The sequence below is a fragment of the Mirounga angustirostris genome, unplaced genomic scaffold (genome assembly GCF_029215605.1).
Source record: "Mirounga angustirostris isolate CCGP_5_RB_7025 unplaced genomic scaffold, mMirAng1.0.hap1 SCAF_10, whole genome shotgun sequence".
In the NCBI taxonomy this organism is placed as follows: domain Eukaryota; kingdom Metazoa; phylum Chordata; class Mammalia; order Carnivora; family Phocidae; genus Mirounga; species Mirounga angustirostris.
The window spans coordinates 126,108,187-126,122,561 of record NW_026991718.1 but is presented as its reverse complement, the minus strand read 5'-3'; the positions used below and the strand labels follow the sequence as shown (position 1 = coordinate 126,122,561).

Sequence of the window (14,375 nt, the reverse complement as noted above, 5' to 3'; positions counted from 1 at the left end):
CTAAGATTTATCTGCCTCACTTTGTGCACGGTCTTGCAGGCTGTGGTGGGGACGTTGGCTGTTACTGTGGTGGTGAGCCCTGGGAGGGTTTTGAGTAAAGGAGGGAACAGGGTCTGACTTCTCCACTTACTGAATCACCCATGCTGCTGGGTGGGGATGAGAGTATAGAAGGGCAAGAGTGGATGCTGGGGGTTTGGAGAGCAGACTTTTGTGGTAGTCAGACAAATAGCATCTCAATACTCCTAGTAGCCCTGAGGTGGGTGCTTTACTGCCCACATTTCAAGGATGAGAACCTTGAGGCCCAGGGAGTCAGGTTTGAACGCTGCGAGTCTGACTCCGGCCCGGTAACCCCCAGGGCTCCCTGCTTTGTCTGCATCTCCTCTTTTATCTTTGACTGCCCTGTCCCTCCACTCTCAGGGCTCAGAATCGGGGCTGGTTCCTCTGCCAGCCCTGGGGAGGCAGAGCCAAGGCATCAGCCTTTGGGGGTGCTGGTCCCCCAGAAATGCAGCCTGCAGTGACACTTGCCTATGCTGTTTGCTCCTCCACCCCGCGTGCCCTTTGCTGGAGCTCCCCCCCTGCCTCTGTGGCTCTGAGCCTCCCAGACACTGTCCCAGACCCCACTGAAAGCCCCCGCTGCGGGCGGTTGGGAAAGTGTGGCCATGGCGCGCCCTCTGCTGGCCAGTGTTGCAAGCGGTGTCTGCCGGGCGGCAGATAGGCGGAAAGCTCCACTGGAGGCCTGGAAAAGGCAGCTGGAACACCCAGCCCTCACTGTGTTCTTCTCAGATGAGGACGTGGGGCCTAGTGCATTAATTCATCCGCCCACATGGTGTGCCAGCCTCTGAGCTGGGTGCTGCGGGTCTGAGGCGCACTTTCTAGCCCGGAAAGCAGCCTGAGAAGAGGGGGTGGGGGAGGGAGTGGGGATGGAAAAAAGGTGAGTTCTGCAGAAGATGGAGAAGCGGCTGAGCTTCTTCGGGTTCAGTGGTCAGAGCCAGCTTCTCTTGAGGATGGGACATTTGAGCTGAGACCTGGGTAGCCAGACAGCTGGCAGGGTGAATGGTCTGAGGAAGTGTGCTGGGCAGAGGGAACAGCGTGTGCAAAGGCTCTGAGCAGAGGCCAGTGTGGCCAGAGGGGAGTAGGCTGGGCGGTTTTGGGGGATCAGGTTGGCCACGTCTGTAGGGCTTGTGACTATTCTAGGAGCAGAAGGAGGATTCAGAGGCTTTGAGGCAGGTGAGTGATAGAATTCAAATTAAGTTTTTGGAAGATAACTTGCAGTCACAGGGGAACCTAAGCCCAGTAGCCCTGCTCTCCCTGCATCTCCAGGGTTTTCCCTGTCTGTCCCTTGCTCAGGGGCAAGGGTGGCAAGAGGAGACCCGCAGAGAGGCAGGTTTGGTCCTTGTCCTGGGGTGGTGAGGAGGGTGGGAGAGATTAGTGGGTCAGGGGAAGGTTTTGGTGGCTGAGCCAGCAGGACTTGGTGATGGTCGGTATAGGGTGAGGGGAGAGAGATGCTGAGAAGTCCTTAAAGGTTTGGGGCTTGGGCACCGGGGCCAATGCTGGTGTGCTTTGCTGCAGTGGGCCTATTGGAGGAGGGTGTGTTAGGTTTGAAATGGCTAAGATGGATTGGTGCACATTAGAACAGAGATGGGTTCTGACCTTGGGAGGTACAGCATAATCCAAGAGCAAATGCGATTTCACATCCAGCCCTGGACAGCTCAGCATAGGACCTTGTGCCTGGTGGGCCCACAGCCTGGTGTGTTGCCTAGAGTCGAATCACAGAATCTTGAAGTAAAATCCCCAGGTAGGGATGGCATCTGAGACTTCTCCACCCTGTCTTCCTCCTGCAGAAGGAGGAACAGACCATGCTGGAGGACATCTGGGTGACCCTGTCAGAGCTGGACAATGTCACCTTTTCCTTTAAGCAGCTGGATGAGAACTACGTGGCGAGTGAGTGATTCTTACCACCCCTACCACGAGAGTTGAGAGTTGGTGTTCTGGGATGGAGGGGACTGCTCTCGGGCCACCTTGCCACCAGGCCAGCTGCCGAAGGTTAAGCTGGGATCTAGCATTTTCAAACCTCTTGCTCCCAACATGAGTCTCAAAGCTGAACCTTGGGGCACATATGGAAAAGAGGGGTTTCTTTTTGAATAAACTCAGCCATCTCCAAAAGTTCTTAGGAAGGAATAAGAGCCAATTCCCAATTCTTATTAGAATTCTACCCTAGAGATGTCTTTCTTTAGAGTGAAGACTTGTTAAGATTTCCTAAGGGTTTATACCATAATTTTCTTCCTTTCTTTCTCCCTCCCTCCCCTTCCCCCTACCCTTTTACCTGCCTGCCCACCCACCCATCCATCCATCCATTCATTCATCCATCCATCCCATCTACTTATCCATTCATTCATTCATCCATCCATATGTCCATCCATCCATCTCTCCATCCCATCTAGCCACCCATCCATCCAATCCACACATCCACCATTCATCCACCCATCCATCCCCACATCCATCCACCCATCCACCCTTCCTTCCATCCATCCACCCATCCATCCATCCACCATCCATCCATCCATCCATCCCATCCACCCATCCATCCATCCATCCCATCCACCCATCCATCCATCCATCCATCCATCCCATCCATCCCATCCACCCCATCCACCTATCCATCCATCCATCCATCTGTCCGTCCGTCCGTCCATCCATCCATGAACCAATTTCCACCTCCTTGGGGGTAATATCCTGTTCAGAATGCACTGACTAGAGTCTAGAGGGACAACAGGTGTCTTCTTAGGGACCGGTTGGAATTGATTAACAGTGGCTGCCTATCTATAGGCAGAGTTGGGCTCAGGGGCAACTAGTGACTGGTTAGTGGTTTTTGCTGTGGGTGTAGGATGGGGTGTGCATGCCATAATTCTGCCACCCCTGCCACAGGCTCTTCCTTATGGGTGTAAATAAGCTGAGGTCCTATTCGAGGACAGCTTTGGCCAGGTAGAGGCCCTGGGCTATCAGGTGAGGTGTACAAAGAATGTGGTGAAGCTCTGAAGACACTGACAAGTCCCCAGTGGGGCAGAATCAGTGCCAGGTCTAAGAATGAAGTAGTGGAAGCTAGGACCTGTGGAAGGAGGTGAAAAGTCAGAGGCTGCTCTCCTGAGTGCGGGAGGACAGGGCTGTCCGGGGCTAGCCCTGGTGGGCAGGAGGATGGGGCTGTCCGAGGCTAGCCCTGGCGGGCGGGAGGACGGGGCTGTCCCAGGCTAGCCCTGGCGGGCGGGAGGACGGGGCTGTCCCAGGCTAGCCCTGGCGGGCGGGAGGACGGGGCTGTCCGAGGCTAGCCCTGGAGGGCGGGAGAACGGGGCTGTCCGAGGCTAGCCCTGGCGGGCGGGAGGACGGGGCTGTCCCAGGCTAGCCCTGGAGGGCGGGAGGACGGGGCTGTCCGAGGCTAGCCCTGGCGGGCGGGAGGACGGGGCTGTCCGAGGCTAGCCCTGGCGGGCGGGAGGACGGGGCTGTGCGAGGCTAGCCCTGGCGGGCGGGAGGACGGGGCTGTCCCAGGCTAGCCCTGGAGGGCGGGAGGATGGGGCTGTTCGAGGCTAGCCCTGGCGGGCGGGAGGACGGGGCTGTCCGAGGCTAGCCCTGGAGGGCGGGAGGACGGGGCTGTCCGAGGCTAGCCCTGGCGGGCGGGAGGACGGGGCTGTCCGAGGCTAGCCCTGGCGGACGGGAGGATGGGGCTGTCCGAGGCTAGCCCTGGCGGGCGGGAGGACGGGGCTGTCCCAGGCTAGCCCTGGAGGGCGGGAGGACGGGGCTGTCCCAGGCTAGCCCTGGAGGGCGGGAGGACGGGGCTGTCCGAGGCTAGCCCTGGCGGGCGGGAGGACGGGGCTGTCCGAGGCTAGCCCTGGCGGGCGGGAGGTTGGGGCTGTCCGAGGCTAGCCCTGGCGGACGGGAGGATGGGGCTGTTCGAGGCTAGCCCTGACGGGCGGGAGGGCAGGGATGGCTGACCAGTGCTCTACGGTGGGCAGACAGGGAAGTCCTGGGATGCCTCTCTGAAGGTGGGAGGCAAGCGATTCTGAGGCTCCTCCTTTGAGGGGAGACAGGGAGGTCCCGGGATGCCTTTCTGGAGGTCTGAAGGCAGGTGTGAAGCTGCCCTAATGAAGAGGGGGCAGGGCTCCCCTCGGGCCCACGTGGTGAGCCACCCTGCCCCTCCATGTCCTCCCACAGACACCAACATCTTCTACCACATTGAGGGCAGCCGGCAGGCGCTGAAGGTCGTCTTCTACCTCGACAGCTACCACTTCTCTAAGCTGCCCTCCCGCTTGGAGGGCGGGGCCAGCCTGAGGCTGCACACCGTGCTCTTCACGAAAGGTGAGCTGGGGGTTGCTGAGGGGGGCCCGCTGGGGATGGCTGCAGCCTCTGAGCACACTGGGACCCAAACACCTGCCCTCCCTCTTCTTTCTTCTTAGCTCTGGAGAATGCGGAGGGGCCGCCTCCTCCAGGCAGCCAGGCTGCGGAAGATTTGCAGCAGGAGATCAATGCCCAGTCCCTGGAGAAGGTTCAGCAGTATTACCGCAAACTCAGGTAACTGCCTGGGCTGCATGTTGGGGACAGGAGTCTGGACACTGCCATGGAAGGGCGGATATTAGCATGTGTGTGAGTGGGCCAGGCCCTCTGTGTATACCGGCTCTTCAGATCCTCCCAGCAGTCACAGTAGGCCATTCTAACCCACTTTAAAGATGAGAGAACTGAGGCCCCCAGAGCACACCCAGCTTGCCCAAGGTCGCACAGATAGACTGTGGCTGAGCTGAGCTTTGAACTGGGTCTGTTCTGCTTCAAAGCAGATTTTTCCAGTTGAGAGGAGCTGCCTATTTGATTCTGTGTGGGAGTGGGAACTGGGGCAGGGGCCCTGGGATTCTTGAACCTGGGGGTAAGGGAGGAAGGGGCGGTGGTCCCCAGGGCTTTGGCCCTGCTGAGAAGAGAATCCCCCCCCCCGCCCAGAGGGAAGTGCAGAGCAGGGACCACCTCTGCCCAGAAGGAAGCTTCAGGCCCAGGGAGGCAGCTCCCACTACCACCACTCAGCCCAGCTCCTTCCTACTCCTGCCTCGCCTTCTTCCCCTGTGGAAGAGGTAGGCTGAAAATCAGTTCAGGGTTTTGGGGTGTGTAAGAGCTTTACTGTCTTGGGGCCCAGCTTTACCCTTTGGAAATGGGAGAATGGTGCTTTCATTAGTTTGTTCAGGGAAAATATCCAGCTGTATCATTAAAACTGGTGTCTCTCTGGATTGACTGATGCCATCAATCAGTCCTGTGCCATTTGTCGAGTATTTTAAATATTGCCTCTGAGAGCATTCATTCATCCATCCTTCCTTTATTCAGCGCATGTTAAGCGAGAGTTTTTGTGGGTCAGGCTCTGTTCCGGATGCTCTGGAGTCAGCAGTGGCCAAACAGAGCCTCTTGTTCATGGAGTGCAGATTCTAGAGCGGCAGTTGCCCTGCTTTCTCAATAAAGTTTTATTAGCACCCAGCCACGGTCACTCGTGTACGTACTGTCTGGGGCTGCTTTCGTGTTAGCGCAGCAGAGCTGAGTAGCATCTTGAAGGAGACAGTCCGGTCCATTAAATATTTACTCTTCGACCCTTTACAGAAAAAATTTGGCCGAGCCCTATTTTTAGAGGGGGAGATGAGCAATAAGCCAGTAGACACAGAGCATTGTACCGTGTCAAGTGGTAACAAGTGCTCAGAGGAGAGATTCAGTAGGACAAGGGGATAGACAGTGGGGAGGTCGGGTCCTGATTCTGACGGCAGGCAGGGAGAGGTAGCATCCGAGGAGAGCCTGTGGGGGGCTGCCCAGGAGCCCCCTTGTCATCCTCCCTCCCTCCCGCTGGGTGACCCCCCAGGCTGTTGGAGGAATAGGGGGCCCCCTGCTGTTGGAGGAATAGGGGGCCCCCCGCTGTTGGAGGAATAGGGGGCTGTGGACAGGGAGAGCAGGGCAAGGTGCCCTCAGGGAGAGTCATTGGAGGAGCAGAGGGGCAGCGGCTGCAGTGGGGTGGCGGCCCCACCCTCACCCCATCTTTCTCTCTCAGGGCATTTTACCTGGAACGGTCTAACCTGCCCACGGATGCCAGCACCACGGCGGTGAAGATAGACCAGGTGTGCCCCGCCTTCCCCTCACCCCGCCGCGGAGCTTGGGCAGAGCTGGGGGCTGTTGGGGTCAAGATGCAGCAGATGGGGCCCGGGGTCCCACTGCAGCCAGAATCCTGGCAAAGGAGCCCCTGAGGCCTCTGGAGTCCCTCCTCCAGGAATATCCTTCCTGGGAGAACTCCTTCCCCATTTGAGGAATTCCAGCTTCTTCCCCACCAGCTTCAGAATTCCTGCGATGGCTTTGTCCCTGCTGGCGCCTTCCTGCTCCCCCTTCGTTTACCCACGCATGTCTCTGAAGCAGGCCCACACCAGATGTGGCCACATGGCATTCTTTTTGTTTGATTGGAATTTGTTGCCAACGTTTGAAAATCAAAAGCTTTCCAATGGAATGGAGGCTTCTCACTTTTCTGGAGAAGCGGAGGGATCTGGCTGTCCAGGGCCCACGTCCCCACCTGGCACGCTTGGCTTTCCAGGGGTGTGTGCTACAGGCCTTCACTGCCTGCCCAGGCTCAGGCAGGCCTTGAATTTGACCGTGCTTTGGGGGTACTGGCCTTGGGGCTGGAGGCTGGGGGCTCCCAGAGAAGTGGTGGGCACAGCTCTCTGGGGGTCTGTAGTGTGGCTGGCAGAATGGTAAGATGACACAGAAGGAATTGGCAGACTACCATTTAATGCCTGCACAGGGGACTGAGAAAAGCTGGAGGCACCGGGGGTGGGGGGTGGGGGGGGGAAGTGCTCTTCCCAGGAAGGTACTGTTTGGAGAGGACAGGAGGGGGCACTTCTCTCAGACTTAGCTGGGGGCACACCTGGCGCAGGTGGAAGGTCAGGCCTGAAATACAGCGTAAACCCCGAACACCAGTTTGCGGGCCAGTGGGGAGGCGCAGATGGTCCCTGAGCGGGGGTCAGGGAAGGTTAACTGGGTGGTAACCGCGGGAGGGGTGAGCCGTGGGGACAGCTGCAGTAACAGCTGGACAGGAGGGAGCCAATGGGGAGGAAGGCCGGATGGGGGCCTCCTGCAAACGTCCCGGTGTGTGTGCGTGCACCTTGCAGCTGATACGCCCCATCAACGCCCTGGACGAGCTCTGTCGCCTCATGAAGTCCTTCGTCCACCCCAAAGCTGGCGCCAGTGGGAGCTTGGGCGCCGGCCTCATCCCCGTCTCCTCCGAGCTCTGCTACCGCCTGGGTGCTTGCCAGATGGCCCTGTGTGGCACGGGTATGCAGAGGTGAGCTGCCGTGACGTCAGGGCAGGAGGCGGCTGGACGGGCTCCGGGAGGTTTGCGGGCCCAGGACGAGGAGGCAGGGGCCGGGGTTGAGTCCCGGTTCTGCCCCTGCCTGTGGAGCCCAGTCGCGGCCTCGGCCCTCTCTCGGCCTCCATTTGGGAAGTGGGGCTGCAGGAGTGGGGGTCCCCGGAGGCCCGTGGAACTCTCTGGCTCCCTGACTCTGGGGTTGGTGTGAATGAGAGTCTGCAGTGTGGTTCTGCTTGACTGGCCGCTGTGAGCTCGCCCCTCTCCACTGGGGCAGAACTGGCCTCCGTGCCCCACTGGATGCCCTCCTACTCTCCGCCCTTTGTCCCCGCTGCTTGTCCCAGGGGTGGGGGGTAGAAGTCACCTTCTCCGACTGGCCTCCCCTGACTTCCCTATTTAGAACTGCACCCTCTCTGCACCACCGATGGCCCCACCGTCACCCCACATACAAGGCACTTGGCTCGTGTGTTCGTTTGTTGCTGGTCACCCCCAGCATCGGCCAGCTCTGTGAGCGCAGGGACTTGTTTTCTTTCTCTGCCCTACCCTGGCACTGAACAGCGCCTGGCACACAGCAGGTGCTCAATTAATGCTTGTTGAGAATGCTTACTGTGCACAAGGCCCATTGTTAAGGGATTGACTCATCTCCTCTTTATAGCCAGCCAGTGTGTGTGGCCTTTTCCAGGCGCTTCTATGCAAGGCCATTTTGCCCCCCAGGGGACCCTTGGTAATGTCTGGAGACATTTTTGATGGTCACAGTGAGGAGAGGAGGGTCCTGTTGGCATCTCGTGGTCAGAGGCCAGGGATGCTGCTCAACATCCTACCAAGCACAGGACAGGCCCCCCGCCCTCCGCCCTGCCCCAGTCAATAGTGCCCTGGGAATGGTCTACCCCAGTCTCACGGTTAAGGAGACCAAGGCCTGGGGAGGGCCGCTGACCTGCTGAGGGTCACAGAGTGATTCTTTGGCTGAGGCTTGAATCCAAGAGGCCTGGCTGCAGAGCCCATGTTCTAGAATTGTTCAGAACAGGTGGGAGGGATGACTAGATGTGTCCGTGTCAAGCCCTATTGACAAGTTGTGAGGCATTAGGGGAGTCACTTCATTTATTCCTTCAACAAAAATACTTACCAAGCACCTCTTCCGAGCTGGCCCACTGGGAATATCAGAAGAAAACAGGCGAAGGAAAGCTCCTGGTGCATGGTGCTGATGTATCAGGGGGTGCGCAGAGTAAAGCAGTAAAATGCCTACTGGGTGCAGGAGTGCTGGCTGCCAGGAGGAAGGCTGGCAGGGGTGGGGGGTGGACAGGAGGGAAAGGGGGTAGTGGGGGGGCTCTCAGGGAGAAGGCCTGAGGGGGAGGGAGCGTGTCCAGCAGTTATCTGAGGGCAGAAGGGGCAGTTCTCGGGGTGGGGGGAGAGGGCAGGCCATGAGGCCCACCCCGCAGCGACGGTCCCTCCCGCCCCTCCCCTGCAGGACCACCCTGAGTGTCTCCCTGGAGCAGGCGGCCATCTTGGCTCGGAGCCACGGGCTGCTGCCCAAGTGCATCATGCAGGCCACGGACATCATGCGGAAGCAGGTGAGGCGGCCCCATCCGCCGGGGCCTCTCCAGGGCCTTGTGGGCTGAGGGCATGGTGGGTTCTTAGTCAGGGTGGGATGAAGGGCTGTGTGGATGGTCTGGGTGTCACCAGCCCCGGGTTAGGACCTTCTCCCCACCTGGTGGGGCCCCGGATTTCAGCTTCTGGGGCCTCCGGTTATTGCCCTCACCCCACCCACCTGCACCCACACATTTCCTCCCTGAACTCGGGGCAGAGGCAGGTCCTGGGCCTCATGGTTCTTTCTTCCCAGGGCCCCAGGGTGGAGATTCTGGCGAAAAACCTCCGAGTCAAGGATCAGATGCCCCAGGGTGCACCGCGGTGAGTGGTTGCTCCCCCCCCCCCCCCCCACGCCCCAGAAGGCCAGGACCTGGGCTGGGCATGAAACTCCCAGCCTCACGCCAGGCAGGCCCCCCCCCTCTGGTGTTCCGATGGGGCTTCATGTCTCATTTATGGGGACCCACTTTGGGGAGTGACGAATACCACTCCAGGCACTGGTCTTATTTCTTTACCAAACAACCATCCTGTGAGCATTCTCTCTAGGTGGCCGGTGGGGACACTGAGGCACAGAGAGGTTAAGTATCTTGTCCCAGGTCATACAACTAGTAGATGGCAGAGGTGGGATTCTGGGGGCCCAGGGGCCGAGCTCCCGATGGCTGCGCTGCCTTACTTCTCTGTCCTGCCCCTGTCCCTGTGGCAGCCTCCTGGCTGGTCCCCCTGCTATCCTCCTCCCCACAGCAGAGCTGTCAAGTCTCTCCTGCTTGAGACCCATGTAGCGGCTCCTTCTTCTTGGCAGATGAAGCTCAGAATCTTGCCACTGCAGATGTTAGGGAAACTGGGGCTGTTCGTGGGGTGCCGGAGAGGTTCCCAAGATCTGTTAAGTGGAAAAGAACTCCAGAGGCTGAGCGCTGAGTCTGGTCTGCCATTAAGTGTGGAAGAATGCAGCCCCCCACAATGTACACATACACCCCCACACACGTATCTTAACAGCCAACACGCATGTGCAGATGCATCTATATTCGTAAACCCACTGCCAGTCTGGAGGGGGCCAGACAGCTGGGGGAAAGCGTGTGCAGACTGGATGTGTTTCACCGTGCATCTTCTTATACCTATTGAGTTTTGTTTTCTGGGCAGGGATTATGTGTTCAGAAAAATGGCCTGCCTGGCTGTTCCTCATGCTCTTCACCTCTGTCCGCCAGGCTCTACCGCCTCTGCCAGCCGCCAGTGGACGGAGACCTCTGAACGTGGAGATACAGCTGCCCGGTGCTCGGCGGCATCCTCTGGAGCTGGGGTTTGGGAGGGCACGGGGGCCGTGCTGGCCTTCTCCAGAGCTGGCCAAGGCTCCTTCCTGCTCTGGAACCTGCCAGCCTTCTCCATTCCCTCCTGTGAAGACAAAGCGGTGCCCCCACGCCCGGAGGGGCTGGCTGATTGGCCCTGGGCCGACCCATTCTCCACACTTTGGCCAGAAGCCTGAGGGGTGCTGGGGACCCACAGAGCTAGCTGATGGGTGCAGCCAGGACCTGGGCTCCTGCCCACAAGTCCCCGAGATACAGGGGAGAAGTCACGGGCGCTGGAGCTGGAGGTCTGCAGACCCAGCTGCCTCAGGATGGCTCAACCTGCACTTTTGAAACCTCTGGTTTCCTTCTAAGTCCACATTCCAGGCGACACACGTGTCTCCTCCTCCTCCTCACCTTAGCTTCCAATTCACCCCTAACCCTGTACTAACCTGCTTGGTGGACTCGGAAAAGCCGGGCCTTTGCCAGGAAAGACAGAGGGACAGGGCACACCACCTGTCACCAAGAGGAAACTCGAAAGCCACACCAGCTTCCGACATGACTGCCATCAGAACTTGAGCCATCAGCCCTGGGCACGAGATTTGCTCCGACTTTATTTATATGGTGTGAAATCTCTATGGTTTATTTTGGGGTTTTTATGTTGTTGGTGTTGTCGAGATTTTTTTTTTTTTCCCTCTGGGTTGTGTGATTATATATTTGACATTTTAAATTTCAAAGAAAGGTATATTGTCTAACAGGGGACCAACATAAGGTAGCGTTGACGACTTCCCACTTCTACTAAAAAAAAGAGAAAAACTAAATTATTGAAAATTCAAAAAATGTCAGTATTTCATCTTTTTTTAATATTAGGGTCTTAAGGTATCACTTACAGGTATTGACTATGATTCCTTTTCCCACCCACCTCAGTTCCCTAGCAATCGGTCAGTGTTAGCATGAATGACTCTGCTCTCTTTGGATGCCAGGCCACAAGGGTTGGAGTGGCAGCTGGACCAGGGCTGGGGGCTGGAGGGGGTTGAGCCACCCACCTGAGACGCTGCCACACACAGGTGTCTGTCCTGCGGGGCGGAGGGCCACTTGGAAACGCAGGGTGGTGGCTTCTGTAACTTATTCTTTTAATGTTAGCCCAGAGCAGGGCATTTGGGATTTCTCAGCCAGCCAGCCAGACAGGAAGCCAGCCTGCCCACCTCCTGGGCACAGGGACCCACACTGGGATCTCCTCAGCAGTTTGTCCCCTCTAGCTTCTGTATGCCAGCAGGGAAGCATCCCAGCTGAGGTAGCAGGGAGGGGATGTCTTTCTACGCTTGTCTGGTGACTGAGGTCGGGAATGGGTTCCCCACTGCCCCTGAGGCTTGAAGCTCCACCAGCATCTTGGCCCCCTGGGCCTCCAGGGGCCAACCCTCCCTGTCTTGCCACTGTGGCCTAAGTTGCAAGAGGTGGGCATGTTGCTGGACACAGGTGACACGGATACGAGTGGAGACGTGCTTTAGCCCCCTGGCGGGAGATGGAGAGGAGCCCCCGAGGGCAAGGGCGTTGTGCACTGGTTTACTTTAAAATGTACAGATCTGGGCGCCTGGGTGGCTCAGTCGGTTAAGCGACTGCCTTCGGCTCAGGTCATGATCCTGGAGTCCCGGGATCGAGTCCCGCATCGGGCTCCCTGCTCGGCGGGGAGTCTGCTTCTCCCTCTGACCCTCCTCCCTCTCGTGCTCTCTGTCTCTCATTCTCTCTCTCTCAAATAAATAAAATCTTTAAAAAAAATTTAAAAAAAAAAAAAAAAAAAATAAAATGTACAGATCTTCTCATTAAATTCATGATAGATTTTTTTAATTATTATTAAAAGTCAGTTTATAATATAAAGATCCTGATCTGTGGAGGGTTCCTTTGGGGGCTGCCCCCGGCGGGGCGGCCAGCGACACGGGTGGGATGAGCTCCTGCTCTGAAGGCCGCACGGGGCACAGGGACGGTTCCCATCGATGCTGTCCTAGTCCCTGAGCCAGCGACGCCTGCAGTGACGTTACCACTACGAACCTGTCTCCTGCTCTAAAATGGGGGCAGTATATGTGTTCTCTCTGGGGCCTTGTGCCTCACGCGGGCCGGGAAGAGAATGGTCTTTATATTGCGTTCTCCTTTACACTCCATTCCGAGCTCCCGTTTCACCGCAATGGTGGGACATGGGACTGTTTTTGCAGGCACTCCTTGGCTCCTTTTGGGTGTCATGCCAGGGTTCCCAGTCATACATGTGCCCGGGGGTCAGGGTAGGTCCGCGCGATGCCACCCAGCGCCCTCCGCTGCATCCTGCAAGGCCCACTGGCGTGTGGGATCTGGGATGGAGCTGGAGTGGAGGTCCGCTCAGCACGTGGGCTGGTTACCGGCCAATCAGAGTCCAGGCTGCTGCAAGCGGGCCAATCAGGATAGACGCCGGCGCAGGCTCCGCGCGTGCGCACCTGGACGTTTGACGTGGTTGTCACCTCTCCGTGCCGGGGCCGCCCTAACGGAGCTTCCGGGGTCCGTCTGCCCAGCCAGAGATATCTCATTCCCTGGGCCGGGTCTGAGCTGCAGACCTGTTTTGCTGGGCTTGTTCTACTCCTGCCTCCATCTCCCGCCCTGTCTCCTTTCCTCCTTCCTGCCCTCCTCCCTCCCCGCTACTACTTTTTCCTCTTCCCTCCCTCCTGTCTTTCCCTCTTCCCACACTCTGGAAGACCCTGACATCTATGAAAGTCTCCCTTGGGGTACCCTCCTCTTGAATCCTGCCATCCTTGGGAACCCCCCGAGCCACGATGTGTCCACCCAGTCCTGCCTTTCAGACCAGCGCTTCTTCTTTTTTTTTAAGATTTTATTTATTTATTTGACAGAGAGAGAATGAGAGACAGAGAGCATGAGAGGGAGGAGGGTCAGAGGGAGAAGCAGACTCCTCGCTGAGCAGGGAGCCCGATGCGGGACTCGATCCCGGGACTCCAGGATCATGACCTGAGCCGAAGGCAGTCGCTTAACCGACTGAGCCACCCAGGCGCCCCAGCGCTCCTTCTTTGAGTCTCTTCTCCTTCCACGCTAACCCGTTCCAGAGCCCATTCTCTCAAGGGCCAGACTGAGTCCTTCCCAGAGAGATGTCCTTGCGTCTTTCAATGACAGGTGTCAAAGACTCCATACTGTAATAGTTGAGAATGAATCCGGGTGGGATTTGAGGCACAGGGGTGGGCTGATTGTTTGGAATTATCTGAGGCCAGTGTTTGGACCCAGGGACGAACCCTCTGAGCAGAGAGCTGCTACCTCAGTCCATATTTGGGGTCAACAGGGAGGATTTGATGCCTTCCTTCAGGCAGGCACTTGTATAGGAAACAGCAGATTCTGCCTGTTCTATACCGGAGTACCAGAACCGAGAAAAGTGAAATCTCAGGTAGTGATAGACAGGGACGGCTTTGGTTTGGAGCTGAGAGGTAGGGTCTCTGTGGCCTTGAGCAAGTCACATCCTTTCTCAGACACAGAGCTTTGTCTGCAAACGGAGGGGGTGGGGTGGGGGGGAAGGGGGGTAGGGTGGGGGCAGAACCTGCTTTTGTCTCAGGAAGGCCTTTCTCACTGCACAAAATGGAGCATGAAGTGCTGCCCAGAGCAAGGGGGCATTTTATGGGAGATCTCAAACTGGTGGCTTCCTGGTTGAAACTTGGAAATAGATGTGGGTTTTGTTTTTGTTTTTCCTGATATGGTGTTTTCATAATTTTGACTTAGACCCTTGAGAATCGCAGATTTCACTTCCAAATTCTGATTTTTTGTTTCTTGTGAAAATTCAGAAGTTCTGGTCCCCCTGGCCCACATTTCTGCCTGGCCATGTGTGGCGGTAGCTGAGGAGGGTCACTACCTTTGGGCAAGGCACCAGCTCTCCCGTCCCCCGCAGCCCCTCCTGGCCCAGCACATTCCTTTACTTGACCTTCTCGGCTCTGGGCTGGCCTCGCTCAGGCAAGCTTGGCCAGTGCCTGCCTCATAACTGTCCAGATCCTCAGCTCTGGAGTCACCATGGTGATGTTGGCTGAGGGAGGACCTGGTGACCGGGGTTGGTGGGCTGGTCAATGGAGCATCAAGGGGAGGGCAAAACCCTGCAGCTGATGAATCTCTTGAACCTCCCAGCAGGGCTTTCAGAGTCCCTCTGA

The 14,375-nt window shown here is 57.6% G+C and overlaps 1 protein-coding gene across 3 annotated transcripts in view; it reads left to right on the top strand.

Annotated features, from left to right (window-relative positions):
• The window catches only part of PREX1 (phosphatidylinositol-3,4,5-trisphosphate dependent Rac exchange factor 1), a 178,382-nt gene extending 166,292 nt beyond the window's left edge, over window positions 1-12,090 (top strand). For all 3 annotated transcript variants that reach the window (XM_064573328.1, XM_045885915.3, XM_064573329.1), the window contains 8 exons: window positions 1,842-1,941; window positions 4,204-4,347; window positions 4,446-4,560; window positions 6,059-6,125; window positions 7,164-7,336; window positions 8,823-8,925; window positions 9,195-9,262; window positions 10,141-12,090. In XM_064573328.1, coding sequence (XP_064429398.1) covers window positions 1,842-1,941; window positions 4,204-4,347; window positions 4,446-4,560; window positions 6,059-6,125; window positions 7,164-7,336; window positions 8,823-8,925; window positions 9,195-9,262; window positions 10,141-10,183 — 813 coding nt within the window. In that variant the 3' untranslated portion in view covers window positions 10,184-12,090. The remainder of the gene's footprint in view (window positions 1-1,841; window positions 1,942-4,203; window positions 4,348-4,445; window positions 4,561-6,058; window positions 6,126-7,163; window positions 7,337-8,822; window positions 8,926-9,194; window positions 9,263-10,140) is intronic.
• Window positions 12,091-14,375: the final 2,285 nt, after the last annotated feature.